General features: G+C 43.3%; 3 protein-coding genes across 4 annotated transcripts; 1 reads left to right on the top strand and 2 right to left on the bottom strand.

The window, feature by feature from the left end:
* Positions 1-791: 791 nt before the first annotated feature.
* On the bottom strand, positions 792-2,165 carry LOC111595628 (ras-like GTP-binding protein Rho1). Of its 2 annotated transcripts, XM_023309438.2 has the most exons (4): positions 2,003-2,165; positions 1,738-1,924; positions 1,183-1,413; positions 792-1,120 (listed from the first exon to the last, which is right to left on the bottom strand). In XM_023309438.2, the coding sequence occupies exons 2-4, from the start codon at positions 1,891-1,893 to the stop codon at positions 911-913; spliced, it is 597 nt and encodes a 198-aa protein (XP_023165206.1). In that variant the 5' UTR covers positions 1,894-1,924; positions 2,003-2,165; the 3' UTR covers positions 792-910. The 2 variants fall into 2 exon arrangements, with proteins under 2 accessions (XP_023165206.1, XP_030081299.1); XM_030225439.1 differs by having other exon boundaries at positions 1,738-2,165.
* Positions 2,166-2,326: 161 nt separating this feature from the next.
* On the top strand, positions 2,327-3,573 carry LOC111595640 (40S ribosomal protein S23). The gene is made up of 3 exons (XM_023309453.2): positions 2,327-2,414; positions 2,865-3,024; positions 3,241-3,573. The coding sequence occupies exons 1-3, from the start codon at positions 2,411-2,413 to the stop codon at positions 3,506-3,508; spliced, it is 432 nt and encodes a 143-aa protein (XP_023165221.1). The 5' UTR covers positions 2,327-2,410; the 3' UTR covers positions 3,509-3,573.
* A 70-nt stretch (positions 3,574-3,643) lies between these two features.
* LOC111595638 (nucleoprotein TPR) lies at positions 3,644-12,244 on the bottom strand. The gene is made up of 6 exons (XM_023309452.2): positions 11,945-12,244; positions 8,010-11,158; positions 5,005-7,946; positions 4,603-4,943; positions 4,409-4,539; positions 3,644-4,347 (listed from the first exon to the last, which is right to left on the bottom strand). Exons 1-6 carry the CDS (start codon positions 12,093-12,095, stop codon positions 4,003-4,005), a joined length of 7,059 nt encoding a protein of 2,352 aa, XP_023165220.2. The 5' UTR covers positions 12,096-12,244; the 3' UTR covers positions 3,644-4,002.
* Between the last annotated feature and the right edge of the window lie 4,250 nt (positions 12,245-16,494).

The following is a 16,494-nucleotide window of genomic DNA, read 5'->3' as shown; positions in this document are numbered from 1 at the left end:
ACACATACAAATAGATTGAAATAATTGCCAGAAATTATGAAATAGTTCAAGATATGATCTTTTTACCTTGTGGGTTGGCATGATTGGACAGAAAAGACAAGACATCTGAAAAAATGCGCAAATCATGGGAATCGGAATTGGAATTCATTAAGCGTTCTATGAACTTCAAATAATTCAATGCGCGCACATGCTAGCGACTGTTAAATGTGAGACCAAAAATAAACTCTAAAATAAGAGCTCTTATTTTACTTTGAAATATGCTTATCGCATGGCAGAGTTTTTTTTTTATTTTAATTTGCCTTTTGGTCACTTCTCGAAGTTTCTATGATATAATTTTGCATATGGGGCTTAACTTATCATACCATATAGTTGCTATATTATGACATATTGTATTCGGCACGTGATATAGTTAAATGCAAAGGCCTACCGGATGATTAAATACGCTTTTTCGGGTGCTTTCAATTTTGATTGATAAGCTACACGCGACAAAAACAACAAAACCCTTTCAGCTCCAAGTTCCTCAAATAGAACAAATTATTGATTGTTCCAATATTATACTAGATAAGATTATTAATTTGTTTTCTGCTCTTTCATTGGAGAATAGGAAATACCTTGGGAATAACCAATATATTATCCAACCCAAAAATATTCTTTTACACGTACTTGAATTTGAATTTCCTCCAGTACTTTTCCGTTGCACAATCTATAAATAATAAACGCCATGGGAAACGCAATTTTTTTATTATTTAATGTTAAAATTATATAATTTAAGAAACTCGTTAAAAGCGGCTGAAAATACTTGTTAATGAGAATTATCGAGACGTTTGCAAAATTTACTTCTAACGATTTGAGTCGAAAGTAAATATGAACCTTTCGATAGGATAATTTAATCGATAATTGTTTTCGATTTTTATAGCAGCTTACACGTTAAGTTATAACATCCCGATCTCTTATTTTTCTTTTTCACTTGTAAAGAGGCTCTGGTCGCAGTTTCAAAGACTTCGCGAACACCCTCCTGCATTTTTGCCGAACATTCAAGATACGCAAAAGCGCTCATTATTTCAGCCATGGTAGAACCCTGTTCAGTCTGCACTGGTTGTTGCTTTTGTAAAGATAATTCCTATTTGAAACGCAATAATCTGATTTAGTAAACATTTAGGATTCGCAGTTGATGCCACTTGCCTTAATGGTATCTGGATCATTGCGCAAGTCACGTTTGTTGCCCACTAAGATAATGGGAACATTTGGGCAAAAGTGCTTCACCTCGGGTATCCATTTATCTTGAATATTCTCCAGCGAATCAGGCAAATCAATGGAGAAGCACATGACAATAACATCTGTATCGGGATAGCTTAAGAGACGCAAGCGATCGTAATCCTCCTGACCAGCCGTATCCCACAGAGCCAATTCCACCTTGAGGCAAGAGAAAAAATACACATATTTAAGGCAAACATACACATAAACATATACATTTCTTATTGAAATAGCAATTGAAACGCAAATTCGATTTGCTGCTCCGAAAAGCAACAGAGAATTGCGATAACCTCGAAGTGAATCATACATTGAAATGTGGGCCCAGCATATTGCGAAAACTAAAATAAGATCTGTACTAAATAACACTCTATATTTATATATATACACAGAAGAAACATCAACCTAATATAAATAAATAGGTGCGTATACTTGCAGCATTGCTCATGCGAGATAACAGAAGCGTAGTTGTTCAGCAAATCAAACCTGTGATCCTTCAACTTCAACGTCCGCGACATATGTCTCGAAAACTGTTGGCACATAATCCAAGGGGAAACTGTCTTTGCAGAAAACAGTTAATAGACAAGTCTTGCCACATGCTCCATCGCCCACAATTACCAATTTTTTGCGAATTGAGCTCATTTTTAGTGCACTCGAAAAAAATATATTTGATCTGTAGCGTATATCAAGAGGAATCGGTGTTTGTCAAGGAACTGCGCGTTTGTTTAGTGAGTGTGCCTATATGAAATACCTTTTTGTTTATAAATTTTTGCTGCGCTACACACAGATGCCAAGGCGTATGCATCAATCAATAATATTGGCTGCTCTCTCTTTTACCAAATTCCAACAATATTTAAACCTAATTATACATAATTTTTAAATAGAATTGAAAGATTAACTTTCAAGGCAAGTATGCCATAGATTTGTAGAGTAAATGGCGTTCGAATAACAGTTAAGTTCATTCACATCTTATGGGTAACACTTTGCAGCAGGGTTGTTAACAAGAGTTGGCAGCGCTAAAAACTATCGTACTACTGGGTTTACCTTCTCAAAATATCGATATATTTGAATCAGCTCTACAAACATTGCGGTCAAGAAGAAGAATTGAGCTCTTCCTCTTTCTTTTATTTCCGCCATTGCCTGAGATAGTTGGAAAAATATGGGTGAGTGGTTAAAAAAGAGTGATTTTTGTGAGAAATACGCATATTACGCTGTTAAACAAAGTGTAAAACGAATTATAATAGTTGTGCAATAGCAAATGTAAGTGAATACGAAGAAGCCGGCGTTGCAAATTGTTCAAAACTCCCAGAATTAAAAGTTTGCAATTTGGGCTACAATTTTGTGTCTGCACAAAATCCGTTAATACTAAAAGAATCGTTAAGTATAGCAATTTAAAGAATTGTGTAACAAACACCTTGCATTGTAATAGAATTATTATAAGTGTTATTTGTACAAGTTTTCATATGTTCTGCAATTCACAACGATTATTCAAACTAACCTCAAAAAGACGCCGCTGCATTTGCAATTTGTTTACATTGTGTTTGTTGTTTTTGGCTGCAATGAGATGCATATATAAATAAATGAACGAAAACTAATTTGGTTGTTATTTGCAGGCAAGCCTAGAGGTCTGCGCACTGCTAGAAAGCATGTGAACCACCGTCGCGACCAGCGTTGGGCCGACAAAGACTACAAGAAGGCTCACTTGGGTACCAGATGGAAGGCCAATCCCTTCGGTGGTGCATCCCACGCCAAGGGTATTGTCCTTGAGAAGGTGTAAGTAACAGATTTATACTTAAATTGTTAAAATTTTTATTTAAATTTAACACATTCGATGTCTCGCAGTATATTTTTGTGTTTTGTTTATTATGAAAATCAAATCACAGGATTATACTGTGAGTTATCGGCTGTAACAACAACAAATTTAATTAAAAACATTCATTCATCTAATTATTTTATGAAACTAATTGAAACAATTCTCTCTGTTTGCAGTGGTGTTGAAGCCAAACAGCCCAACTCTGCCATCCGCAAGTGCGTGAGGGTTCAGCTGATCAAGAACGGCAAGAAGATTACCGCATTCGTGCCCCGTGACGGTAGCTTGAACTACATTGAGGAGAACGACGAGGTTTTGGTTGCCGGTTTCGGTCGTAAGGGCCACGCTGTCGGTGATATTCCCGGTGTCCGTTTCAAGGTCGTCAAAGTCGCCAACGTTTCCCTGTTGGCACTTTACAAGGAAAAGAAGGAGCGCCCAAGATCTTAGATGGAGATACATCTATCAGTTTCCAGAGTTAGGGTTTTACAAATCTAAATAAACAAACAAAAAAACAACCAAACTGAAATCTTTGTATTTGTTCCTTTGCAGATTGATAGAGATATCTGCTTCCAGCGTAATCTATCTGAATTGCTATTTTCTAAAGGAAAACTAAATTACTTGCCGGCAAATCTGTCCCAATCCATACATATATTAAAACATTTTCAAAGTTCCAAAATGCCAATGGAAAAACAAGCATTCAACAAGTAGTTGTTCGTGCGGCAATCTGGATAGTTACACTGCCAGAAAAAGAGGAAATTCTTTCTCTTTGGTACATTATTCATGATTTGTTTTGTTATAATGATGAGCATTTAATATTTGTATTATATATTTTCAGTTGAGGGCTTAATTATATGTATATGTATGTAAATTTAAATGCCTAGAGCCTTATGAACTACCAGTATGGATTAAAGTCAGCCTGTGCCAGACTCTTCGCTCTCGTCTCAAGGATATCCACTGGGGCCACCCCCGGCATTGAAGTTGTTTGGTCCGGGACGTCGCATGGGCCGGCGGCCACGGGAACGGTTGGCAAACATACGATTAGAGTTGGGTGATCCGCTAGGCATGTTTGGATCCTGGTTACCCGGATGCCCACCACGCATGTTGCTCGGCGAATCTCGCTGCCAGACAATACGTGCCGGTCTATTAGCATTGTTGTTGTTGTTATTGTTGGAATTAGTGCCACGCATCAGGGAGCGACCGCCACGTCGCGTGGGCACTGTGCTGCGCAGAGTACGAAAACGTGTGTTCTCCGACGGAGAAGTAGCTTCAGCTTCGCGGCCCTCCTCCTTGGAAAAACAAGATAGGTATTGATATATTTTGGGTACTATAATCAATTTAGATAGTTACCTCAACTTCAACAGCCTGTTTTTCGCCCTCTGATGAAACGCCATCTGCGCCCTCGTTATCCTCTGAGGGTCCTTCGGCCTGGTTATCCAGGTTGTCTGTCTCAACAGACTGACTGGTGCCCACATTGGGATCTGTGTGTGAATTTAAACCACAATTAGTTTTTTTCTTCTTCAAAACAATCTTTCTCAACATACTCTCATTGCTTAGCTGCTGGGACTCCTCTGCCAGTCCAGGTGCTGTCTCTTCGGCAAAGGCTTCATCTGCTTCGCTTGCGTTCTCCGCGCCTGTTGTCTCGCTTTCGTCTGACTTGTCTTTGGCCTCGGCAGCCTGACTGCTGCTGCTCTGCTCGGCGACCTCATTTGGTTTCTGTGGGGAGTTGGCGCGGGCGGCAGTGCAATCGACACTCGTGCCAGCGCTCTCATCTGCTGCTGCTGCTGCAGCTTCTGCCACAGCTGTACCGTCAACCTCCGCTTCCACGCATGCGGTCTGCTCACTAAAGTTTGATACCTGCGGGGAGCTGACAATCTCAACGGAGCTAAAATGCGAAAGAGAGAAATAAGCATAAGCCAGATCTAGAACTTATTTGACATACTAACCTCTCAGTGCGTCGTGCTGCTGCCGTGGATGTGGAGGGTGCTTGCTGCTTCCAGTTGGCCTCGGCCTGTGGCAATTGGAGGGTATTTGATTCGCCGCTGCCGCTAGTTATAGCCTGGCTTTGATTATTCTCTTGTGTGGAGACGGTGGCAGGCGAGTCCTCGAGCAATTGTCCTTCGACCTGAGCCTGCATCTGCACCTGTTCAATATCAACTTCGTTGTGCTGATCGGGTGCCTCGGCGCCTTCATTATCCTCCATTTCGTTGTCCTGTTCGTAGGAGTCCTCGTAGCCCTCTTCCTGCTCCGCATCTCCGCCATCGATGGGCCCCAGCACATCTTCCTCCTCATCATCAGAGTCTACGACCTGAATATCATCCTCTTGGTCACGCTGCGACGAAGTGGGCATTTGGTCCACATCCATGCCAGAATCGCCAATATGCCCGGCAGACAGCTCACCGCTGTGCATTGGTGTCCGCAGGCGCTTTGCCAGCTTCACAACCTTTTCGGGCACACCTTCCTCAGCATTGGTGGAGGAGTCGCCCTCCACATCACGTGGTCGCTTAGAGCAACCTGCCTGTGTGGTGGTCACATTGCTACTGGACGGCGTGTGGCGACTATGGCTGCTCACTACAGTGGATGAGCTGCTGCTGCTGCCTGATGTACTCGGCTGTTGTTGAATGCTCGCCTCCTGAACGCTAGGAACAGTTGGATTCTGTGTGGAAGTCGATGTCGTTGTGCTGCTAGAAGATGACGATGATGAGCCCTCCACACGTGGTGAGACGAGTGCCACTACCTGCTGCTGTGCCCCGCCAGCAAAGAGCTGTGCATCATTCTGTTGCGGATGCTGCACGCTTTCTGCCTCCTGAGAGCTCTCTGCCGCAGCAGTCGCTCCCATAGGCGGAATGGCCGCAACGGCCACAGCTGCCGAACTGGTCGAGGGCATGTAATCTGTATGCGATGATGTGGGTGACGACGAGGCCATGGATTCCAAGGTGGCGCTTCCTGTGGTATGAACCTGTTGCTGTGGCGGCACTAAAGCCGTGTTGCCCACTGCAGAAGAGCTGCTGCTGCTGCTACCCGAAGCAGCGGCAGCTGATGAAGTGGACGTCGATGTTGAAGTGGAGGTGGAGGCGCCTGGTTGCTGACTGGTGGGCAGTATGGCAGCCGTGCGACTGTTCTGCACCGAAATGGGTCGAATACTGGCCAGAGGCGTCTCACCACCACGCCAGGGAGTGACCGTAGCTGATTGCTGAACGGTGGCGGATCCGGACATTGGCTTCACGTTAGCTGTACGTGGTGAGGATTCGGAGATGTTGCCCTTCTCAACCATGCCCACAGAGCTGGTGGATGGTTTTGTAGACTGCTGGGAGCCCAGCTGGCGCTGCAGCTGATTGATTCTCATGTGTAGGGATTCATTTTCGCGTGTGAGACGCGCGTTGATATCCTTGTTGCTGGCAATGTGCTCCTGCAGCTCCTTCTCTAGACGCTGCACAGTCTCGTCGTAGCTGGTCTTGGTGCCGGCCAGCGTTGTTTCCTGGTTAGCCAACTCGGTCTTGGTTACAGTCAGCTCCTGCAGCAGGTGCTCGATCTTCTGCTTGGCCTCACCGCTGTCCTGATCTACGCTGGAGCGAGACTTGAGATCATCGTACTCCTTCTGTAGCTGCTCATGCTGCTCCTTGGTGCTACGCATGGTATTGTTTAGTTCGTCCAGCTCGGATCGCACCTTCTCCAGCTCGGCAACGGTATCGTTGCCGCCAGTCTGTGCCTGCAGGCCCGTATAGTAATCCTTGTAGCGCTTTGCCAGTTTGCGCAGCATTAGTTCCTTGCTGTCCTTGTCCTGTATGACCTTGTCCTTGGACTCGAGTTCCTCCTGCGCCTTTAGTAGCTCCTCCTCCTTCTGCAGCAGACGATTCTTTAGGTCCATTATGTCCTGCGAGTTCCGCGTGTTCGCCTGCTTGAGCGCAGTGGCCTCCTCCATTTGCTTCTTTCGTGCCTCATCCTGCAGCTGTAAAAGCTTGTTCAAGGCTGGCAGCTCGTTGTCCAAGCGTGTCTTGAGAGCAGCCAGTTCATCAGCCTGTTTTTTGCTGGCGTCCTTTTCGGCAGTCAGCAGCTTGGCTAGATGCTCGCGTTCTCCTTGCAAGCGCTTGAATTCCTCCGGGTTTCTGTTGCTCTTCTCAACCAGAGCATTGGCACGTTGACGCCACTTGATGGCCTCGGTGCGCAGCGAGTTGTTCTCCACGTTTAGTTCCTCAATCTTGGACGTTAGTTCCTTGTTGCTGCACTGCAGCGGGAACAAGTCTTTCTCTACACTGCTAATGCGCTCCGTCAGCTCGCTCACCCGCTTGGTCAACGTGTTGCGTTCCTCGCGCAGAATGCGATTGCTGTCGGTGATGGCATTGAGTGTTTCTATTTTGCGCAGCACCGCCTCGTGCTTGGAAGCTGAGACAACATCGGTTTCGCTCTTGGAGCGCTCCTGTTTAAGATAACCATTCAGCTCGTCCACCTTCTTCTGCAGAATCGTGTGCTCCGAGACGAGGCGTGCATTCTCTGCTTTTAGAATATCCAACTTGGCCGCGTACAGATCTTTCTCCTTGCGCAAGAATTTAATAATCTTCAAAAGCTGCTCACTGTTCTTCACATCATCTATAGCTGACGAGCTATTCAGATCCAAGGTGGAAGAGCTGTCAAGCAGCGAATCGTTGAGGTTGAGGGCTGCGTTTTGATTGGTCGCCGATTTGGCAAGCGCGGCTAGCTTTGTGGTCAGTGCCTCAATCTGATCGTGCAGACTGGAATTGAGCGCGTTCAAATCAGCTACACGTTTCTCTGACTCATCTTTCTCTTTCTGCAGTAGACCCTGAGCCTCGGAGTTTGCCTTTTTCAGCTCATCATGGGCCGCTTGCAGGATCTCCTGTCCACACTTCAGTTGATTGAGTTCATCTTGCACCTAGAAGCAAATTTAAATATGATTCAATATCTACTATAGCTTAGTCACGGCTGAAGAACGTACCTTTAAGAAGTCAGCCTTGAACTTGGTTAGCTCCTGTATATCAGCCGAGTGCAGAATCATCTCATTTGCATACTTTACTTCGACGGAATTCAGGGATTCGGCCAACGTAGAATTCTCTGCGCGCAGGGTACGAATAGCGCGACCCGAATCGGTCAACTTCTCCAGCACAGTCTTGAGCTCCTCCTGAGTGGTCTTCAGCTGATCCGATTGATTGGTCGACTTGCTCTGTTCGGTGACATTGGAGAGCAGTACTTCGGCCTCCAGATCGGTGACGCGCGTCTGTAACTCAGCCTCAGAATTCTTCAATTTCTTAATTTCCGCTTCGGACTTGGCTAAGATCTCGGCGTGCATGTCATGCAGTCGTTTGATTTCGGTCTCTGCGGATTGGGACATCTTGTAGAACTGGTCGCCGTGCTCACGAGCCTTGACCAACTCCTTGGAGAGGGACTCTATTTCGATTCTGGCCTGTTCGTAGCGCAGCTCGAATTCACGGGCCTTCTTGTTCGCTGCTGTGATTGGATTTTCATCCTTGGATGGAGTGAGGCTTTCCTGCAGCTTCTTGCTCAGGTCATTTACCTGGTTGACCTTCGCTGCGAGCTCCTCGCGAACCCCAATGAGTTCCTGATGCCACTTCTCAGCCTGCAGACGCTCTTCCTCCTTCAGCTTGTTGGCTGTTTCCGTTTGCCGCTTAAATTCGTTCACCGTTTCGCGGAACTTCTCCTCCTCCTCTTGGAAGTGACGACGCTGAGCGGATAGCTCGCGTACTGTATCATCGAGCCGCTGCTCGAGACGCAGGCGGCCCTCTGTCTCTGAACGTTCCAAATTAGCCTTGATGAACTCCAAATTGTTGAGCAGCAAAGCTTGACTCTGATGCTCACGGTTGAAGCCTTCCTTTTCGGCCTGCAGACGAGCAGTTGTCTCTTTGAGCACGCGATTCTCGTGTCGCAAGCTGTGTGTCTCTGTCTCGGATGCGACCTGCTTGCGATGTGCCGTCATTACCTCGTCCTTGAGCATGTGTACAGTCTGCTCGTGTTTAATGATCGTCTTCTCATAGTTCTTGGTGCGATCCTCTAAAGCCGCTATTTGTTGCTTATAAGTAGCGATGCCCTTTTGCAGCAGGTCCATTTGTTCCTTTTGGAACTCGGAGGCATTCATTAGCTTGCAGTTGACGGAAGTTAGCTCCCGGACTTCTTTGCGCATCGAATCGAATTGCTCCTGGACGAGTGCATCATTCTTGCGCTTTTCGCTGGTATAGTAGTCGTAGTTCTCCTTGAGAGCTGCGTACTTCTTCGTCTCATCCTCCAGCTGCTGCTCCAAGCTACGTATACGGCGTTCCAGCTTAGCTTCTGCTTCCAGCTTTTGTGTCTTCTCCACTATCTTTGATTGCTCCGCTTGGGACTCATCAATAAGTACGGTAGAGTCGTCTAGATCGATGATCTGACTGCCCAGCTTCTTCTGGGCATCAAAATAGAACTTCTTGTAACGCTCACACTTGGCCATCAAGGTGGAAATTGTGCTATTCTTCTGGTTGAGAGCCTCCTCCATTTCGATCAGACGCTTGGTGGCCCTCTCGAACTTCTCCGCGTACGCCTTCAACTGGAGTTCATCATTCTTCTGCTCATTGGCCTCCAGTTCCGTGGTTAATTCGCGGATTAGTGTAAGCAGTTTGACATTCTGGCCCTGTAACTCGACAATGGACTCGAATGTAACCAAATCTCGGCTGATAGCATCGCTGGAGTTATGCACGGTTCCTTGTTGTGTTTGACTGCGAGACCGATTCACGCCAGCACGCAGACAATTAAGCTCATCCAGCAGCAGGCAAACTTGGCGGCTTAAATCAACTTGCGATTGCTTCAGTTTTTTGTTCTCCTTAACGTGGCGTGTGACATCGAACTGTGTCTGCTCGAGCTCCTGTTCGAGTGCTAGCTTTTTGTCCACCAGCTCGTCCCGTTGCTGCAGCAGCAGTTGATGCTCCTCGGTCAGTTTGCTGTAGTCGTCGTCCTGTTTCTTGAAGACAGGTGCACGCTCATTGATCTCATCTACAATAGATTTGATCTGCAACTTTAGCTGTGCATTCTCCCGATTCTTTCCTTCCAGCTCTTCCGAGTTCTTGGCATACAGCGAGTACAGCTCGGTGAGCGACATGTTAGAACGCATCAGACGACTGGCAACGGCAGCCGTTGGCGCTAGCTTGCAAATGGCGCTCTCCAAGCTCTGCTCCTGTGCCTCCTTCAGCAGATCGTTGGCATGCGCAATCTCCGTCTTCAGTGACTCAATAGTCGAATTCTTGGCATTCAGCTCTTCGGCATGACTTTGTTTTGCGAGCTGGAACTCTGTCTCTAGCTCACCGTACTGATCCGTGGTATCGGTCAACATGCGCTTAAGATCCGAGATGCCCTTGAGCAACTCGTTGCGCTCTGTAATGTTCTCACATTCCGTGCTCTTATAGATCTCCACCAGCTTCTCTTTCGTGTCGAGTTCCTTCTTCAGTGTGTCCACAAACTTTTCGGTTGCCATATTGTGCTGGAACATTGTCTCATTGAGATCCTCAATTTTCTTGTTCATATCTTCAATGGTTTTCGAGTACTGTGCATTTTGGCCCTGGAGTATTTGCAGCTCGTCACACTTCTCCTTAAGCCGCACTTCCAGATGCATGGTGTTCATTGAATGATCACGTCGCAGATTCTGCAACTCGGCATTATTGCGATTTAGATCGCTACTGAGCACTTGAATCTCATTCTGCAACATGGCACGCTCACTTTCCAAGCGGCGCTCTTTGATGTCCAGCGATACCTCTTTGCTCTGCACCTCATCCAAACGCGCGATAGCCTCACACTTGGCTGTGATGGCAGCCCTTAGCTGCTGCTGATAAGTCTGCAGATCCTGCTTCAAGCGTTCCAGTTCGCCATTCTGTCGTTCGATCACCTTCAGCAGGGAGTCACGCTCATCGACAAAGGACACCTTCTCCTTGCGCAATGTGGACAAGTTTTGATCGTAGTTCTTAACCGATTCCTGCAGCTGATCACGCTCCGCAGACACTTGATCCAGCTGGTTGCGCAACTCAGCAACATTTTGCTCAAAGTTAGTAAACTTCACCTGGTTATCGAGTAGTTGGCTTTTCAGTTCTTCATTCTTTTGTTCTGTTTCAGCTGTTGAGAGAAAGAGGAAGAAGACAGTGGGGACACATTTCAGATATTTGTGTAACAGTTGAAAAATAGTATAAATTACATATATTCATGTTTATTTATTTCCTGTAAGAGAAAAAAAAACACTTTACTCACTGAGACGATGCGCGGCGGCTCGTTCTTTGCAATATTCATCAAAAAATCCGTCTATATACGATTTGAGTTTTTGCTGCATGCCGGTTGGCAGCTGTTCCAGCTCATCCGTCGCAAAAATCTGCGTCAGCGACTGCGGACCACTGAGATCCATGATTGGAATGCTTTTATTTCTTCAATACAATACTCAATCTACTTATTTTCTAAGTTTTCTGCACAAAAAACAATTTTGCACAACGACGCGACGTACAAGCGAAAATTGCAATATATTTGCCAAGTGTGTACACATTAATTAAAGTTATGTCGCTCAAATGAATAGGTCATCAAATAAACAAATGTACTAGTTCCTTGTTTTTTAATCACACGGAATATCTTTATTTATTATTTTAAATTTTTGTTTACTAATTATAAATAAATTTTCTTTGTTTGTATTAAAATAAAATTGTAACAGAAAAGATTATTAATAACTCAATAACTGAATTCCGAGTTTTCAAAATGAACCACAGTTCGCACATCTAATTTCAGTGTGGCCCTATAATCTGTGACATATTTTTTTACTTTGCGCTTTTCATACTTTAATTTGTGCCGGCTTTTCTTAGCATAAGTAAACGAAAAAAAAGCCATATTCACTCGCTCAAATATAACTCTAGGACTTACTTAGGCGATTTGCAGCAGCTCGCTCCTTGCAATATTCATCTGAAAATTTTTCAATGAACGCCGTCAATTTTCCTTGAATGTTCTCTGGCACAAGTTGCAGCTCCTCCGGCTGTAAAATGCTGCTCAACGACTGTGTGCCATCGAAGTCCATGTTGGTTTGTGTTGCAATGAATAACTTCAGAATTGTTTAATTAATATTTAGTTTAGTTTCCACTATATTATTTCGTCGGAAAAAAACAGCGCGCAACTCAGCGTTCTTTCACCATACCGACTTAGCGATGTACTGAAGACAGCTATTAATGCATAGATACATCGATAATTACATAGAGGTGGATAGTGCAAATTATCGGGATAACGATGTATCGCTAAACGTTATTTTAGTGTTGCAAAGTAATGGCAAACGATACAATTTCAAATTTTGCAGCACTACTTACGCGCGTGAATTAAATATTTTATAATGGACATACAAATATAGTAATATAAAATATTCTAATATTAAATATATTCTTATTAAATCGGTGATTTTTTTAAATACATTTTTGTTGTTTTTTGTTGTTGTAAAAGTACACGGATTTGTTGTTCAGTTACATATTTGACGTTATTCAAGAGTCTGCTTACCTGTCTCATACCTACCGCAGCGGCTGTTATTGCACACAACGACCTCATCATATTGGCTTACATAACCCAAAACGTTGAGCCAAAGCTAACAGACAGCAATCAGCATCAATGTGTGTGTCTCAGCTCTTCATTCAACAGAGACAGAGACAGGACCAGAGGTAGAGGTGGAGGCAGATGCAGAGGCAGAGTCAGCGTCTGGACCAACGTGTGCCGCGCTTCATCTCTGATAAGGGGCAACTGCACCTACAGCGATACTTCTTTGCGATCAGCGTACACTGAGCAAAATCGTATGGTCTGCAATCAACTGTCTGACTGTGGGGCCATCACAATTTCTTGCAGTGCAATGAACGGGCGATCTGCTTATCAATAATTTGTTTTCCTTTTTTTCTTGCTGCAGCATTTAGGCAGAGATTCGCTGGCGATAGCAGCTCAAGTGTCACACGCCCACATTTTTGGAGCAGCGGGCCAGAGGTTGCCGTTGCCGTTGCCGTTGCCGTTGCTATTGCCTGGACCCAGCTGCTGCGGCCTGCCCATGCAGCCATTTGCACATGCGCCACGCCAATAAACTTGTACCCTTTGATCCTCATCCACAGTCATCTCCGTTGCCGACTTGAACTCCCAACTCAAAGGCGATCGGCACACGTTAGCTGTGTTGTTTATTTTTGTTTCTTTCTTTCTTCTCTTTGCTCTGCCCAGTCTGTCTTCTTCCTGGACTATCTTGGCCTGGGCTTTGGCTCTGGCTTGGGCTCGCGGTCGGGCTCGGGCTCGGGCCCGGGCCAGCGAGCGCCGGCGGCAATTATCGCGATATGATAAACAAATATTTTTGCATCTAACCCACGTCGCCGACTGAGGCAGCACAATTTCTGGCATTCTGGCGCTTAATTATGAACTCTGTGCCGGGTTTTTTCTTTACATTTTTTTTGAATGTGTGTGCTTAAATGTTTATGCGTGAATGCACTTTTACCTGGTTGGTAAGCAACTGGCTGTTGCTCTTGTTGTTGTTGGTTTTGTTGCCGTTTGGCCAGGGCTTGGCCCAAGTTGCTGCAATATGCAATTTAGAAGCTTATCGCACTTTGGATACCAATCAGTCGGCATTTTGACTGCATGCAAAGTGGGTGGAGAAATGAAATAAAAATTAAATATGGCTCTATTTAAATATCAATAATTTGTACAGACACTAAATGAGGGTATTTTAAATTTGAGATACGATGTGTGACACCTAATAGGAAATATATAAATATTTGAGCAATTTCGAGTCAATGGGGCTAAGCACATTGCCCTTTTGGTTTATATGTAAATTTAATTTGATTTTGCACAAATGTATCTATTTGGTATTATATATATATATTATTGTATTACACACTGTTGATAGTGAAATACTCTTCAGGTCCCTCAGAGTTGGAGAGTAAAGATGAGAAAATTTAATGTGAAAAGTCGCAATAAATTCTCATTTCGATATCATCGATCTTATATATAATAAAAATTAATATTCTATATAAAATCTAATCATAGATTCTATACATAATTGATTTAAAGCTTCTAAAGCAAAAACTTATTTTAAAGATATTATCATCTGTGAAATTAAATTATTGTATCTTAAGAAAAGATGGTTTTGTGGGGTAAAATGATAGATGCTTATATAATTAATAAATAATTAATATATATATATAATAATATATATATATATATATATATATATATATATATATATATATATATATATATATATATATATATATATATATATATATATATATATATAGTTCATTAATATATTTATGTAATTCATAAAGAGTATTTTCTCTTCAGCAAAACAGTTTAAGTTCATCTTTTTACGAGTTTAGTTTCTTGAGTATTTTGTAGATTTTCTTACTGTTGCTGAGAGCTATGATTGAAAGATATCGTAACTAAAGGTCACTTATCTTTTGCAGAACAGTAGAAATACAAAATACAGATAGAAGTAGAGAACTAAAGAGGCATAGATAGAGAGAAAGATAGAGGGGTAGTCGATACATAAAGATATGTGACATATAAAACGAGGTTTTCAGTTTATTGAGATGCTTCTAAGATTTCCAACGTCTTCCAATTTAAGCCAAATATTTATTTTTTATTTCTTTTTGTTATAAAAATAAAATAATAATTAATTTTAAAACTCTTAATAAGTTATAAGCAAATATATGAATATTGTAATAAAAATTTAAAAAAATAGTTTGTTTTATTATTATTATTAATATGTATTGAATAAATATTTAATATTATTAAATACATTATAAACTGTGTTTTTTAATGTTAAAATTAATTCATATAAATAAAGTTGAAAAATATAATAATAGAAATAAATATTATATGGATATTCCGTTTGTTATATTATTTTTTTATTTGTTACATTTAATTAAACAAAAATGACTATGAAGGAAAAATTAAATATATTAAATAATTTTATAATATTAATTTTAGATTATAATAATATAAAATCCTAGATAAATCATAAAAAAAACTCTCAAAGCTTTTATCAAATGTCTTAAAATTCTTAGATCCGCTGATAACTTCATATAAATTTAGCTTGGCTACAAAGCAGCCGCATTTTACAATATTTGCATACGCTGCTCTATGTGTATGTGTGTGTGCGTGTGCATGTGGGGCTGGTATACAGACGAGCACACCAACACACACACACAACCGTTTGGGGGCCTCCACCAATTGAAACAAACCAAATGCAAAGTCGTCTCTCCCACAACACATTAAATGCCGAGAACAGGTTTTCGTGCTTTCGTTGTATGCGACAAACTGCCCCGAGCTCTGACAAGCGCTTGTAGCTGAAAATGGAGAGGGAGAGGTAAAGGGAGAGGCAGAGCGTCTCTCTGCTCGGAGACGTTTTAAAATACTCGCAAGCAACGAGCAGGAATATTAAATAAGTCTGTTTCATTTGATTCAAAAGAACTTGCCGCACGCCTGTTGCTCGGCCTGAGATCGAGCTCGAGCTCGGGCTTGGGCTCGGGCTCGGGCTCGGGCTCGGGCTATGTCTCTGGCTAAGGCACACTTGCCCCAGAATGAGACTGCGTCGTTTGCTTCGTTCCGCTTAGCTGGGCAACTGACAGTGCCACTGCCAGTGCCGCAGTCGCTGCCTGCTGCCGCCGCTGCTGCTGCTGCTGCCGTTGCTGTTGCTCTCTGGGGTCGAAGCGGCTCAGCTTCAAGCTGGGCCAAGACTGCGCAAAAGGTTTTGCTCGTGCGCTTTTTGGCCTTATGCATTCGACTGCGACTCGGCTCGAGATCTCAGTTCCGTTCACAGAGAGTGTCTGAGTGTGTGTGTGAGAGAGAGAGAGAGTGTGTGAGTAAGCGGGGTTCAAGCCAAAGTTTCGCCAGCTTGTTGCCTGGTTGCCAGTTGGAAGTTGGCAGTTGGCAGTTGGCTAGCGGTTCGTCATCGGCGTGGTTCATGTATCTCTGACTCTGACTTTTGGGCTGGCTACGTAGGCTCCGGCAGCAGCTGCGTTGCGCTTATAATCATAAATACACACACACATATATAGATACATATATATCTACATAGAGCGGCGTGTATCTGTATCTGTATATATCAGCTATAATAGTATATATAGGCCCGGTTATATGCCAAATGCGTTTGTGCTGTGCATTTTTCCCAAGTGTATTGTAAACTTGTGAGCCAACAACAACCACAACAACAACAACAACAACAACTTGCTCTCAGTTTCGTATTTGTTTTTTGTGAAATGTTGAAGCCCTTGATTTTAAGCACCAGATACGTTCATTAGTCGTCGCAAGACATTTCGTGATCGTAAACGCGTTTGTAAGCCAACCTCTTGATCTTGGCCAAAGCTGCCAATGGGAGCCAGCGGTAAAAACAGTTCGCAAACCAACAAATAAATGAAATCCCTCAAAAGAAATATCAGTGTAATAACAAAATATGCACCAAG

Source organism: Drosophila hydei, unplaced genomic scaffold (genome assembly GCF_003285905.1).
Source record: "Drosophila hydei strain 15085-1641.00,03,60 unplaced genomic scaffold, DhydRS2 tig00008134-arrow-pilon, whole genome shotgun sequence".
Lineage (NCBI taxonomy): Eukaryota > Metazoa > Arthropoda > Insecta > Diptera > Drosophilidae > Drosophila > Drosophila hydei.
The sequence above is the reverse complement of the archived record's forward strand: the minus strand, read 5'-3'. Positions and strand labels throughout refer to the sequence as shown.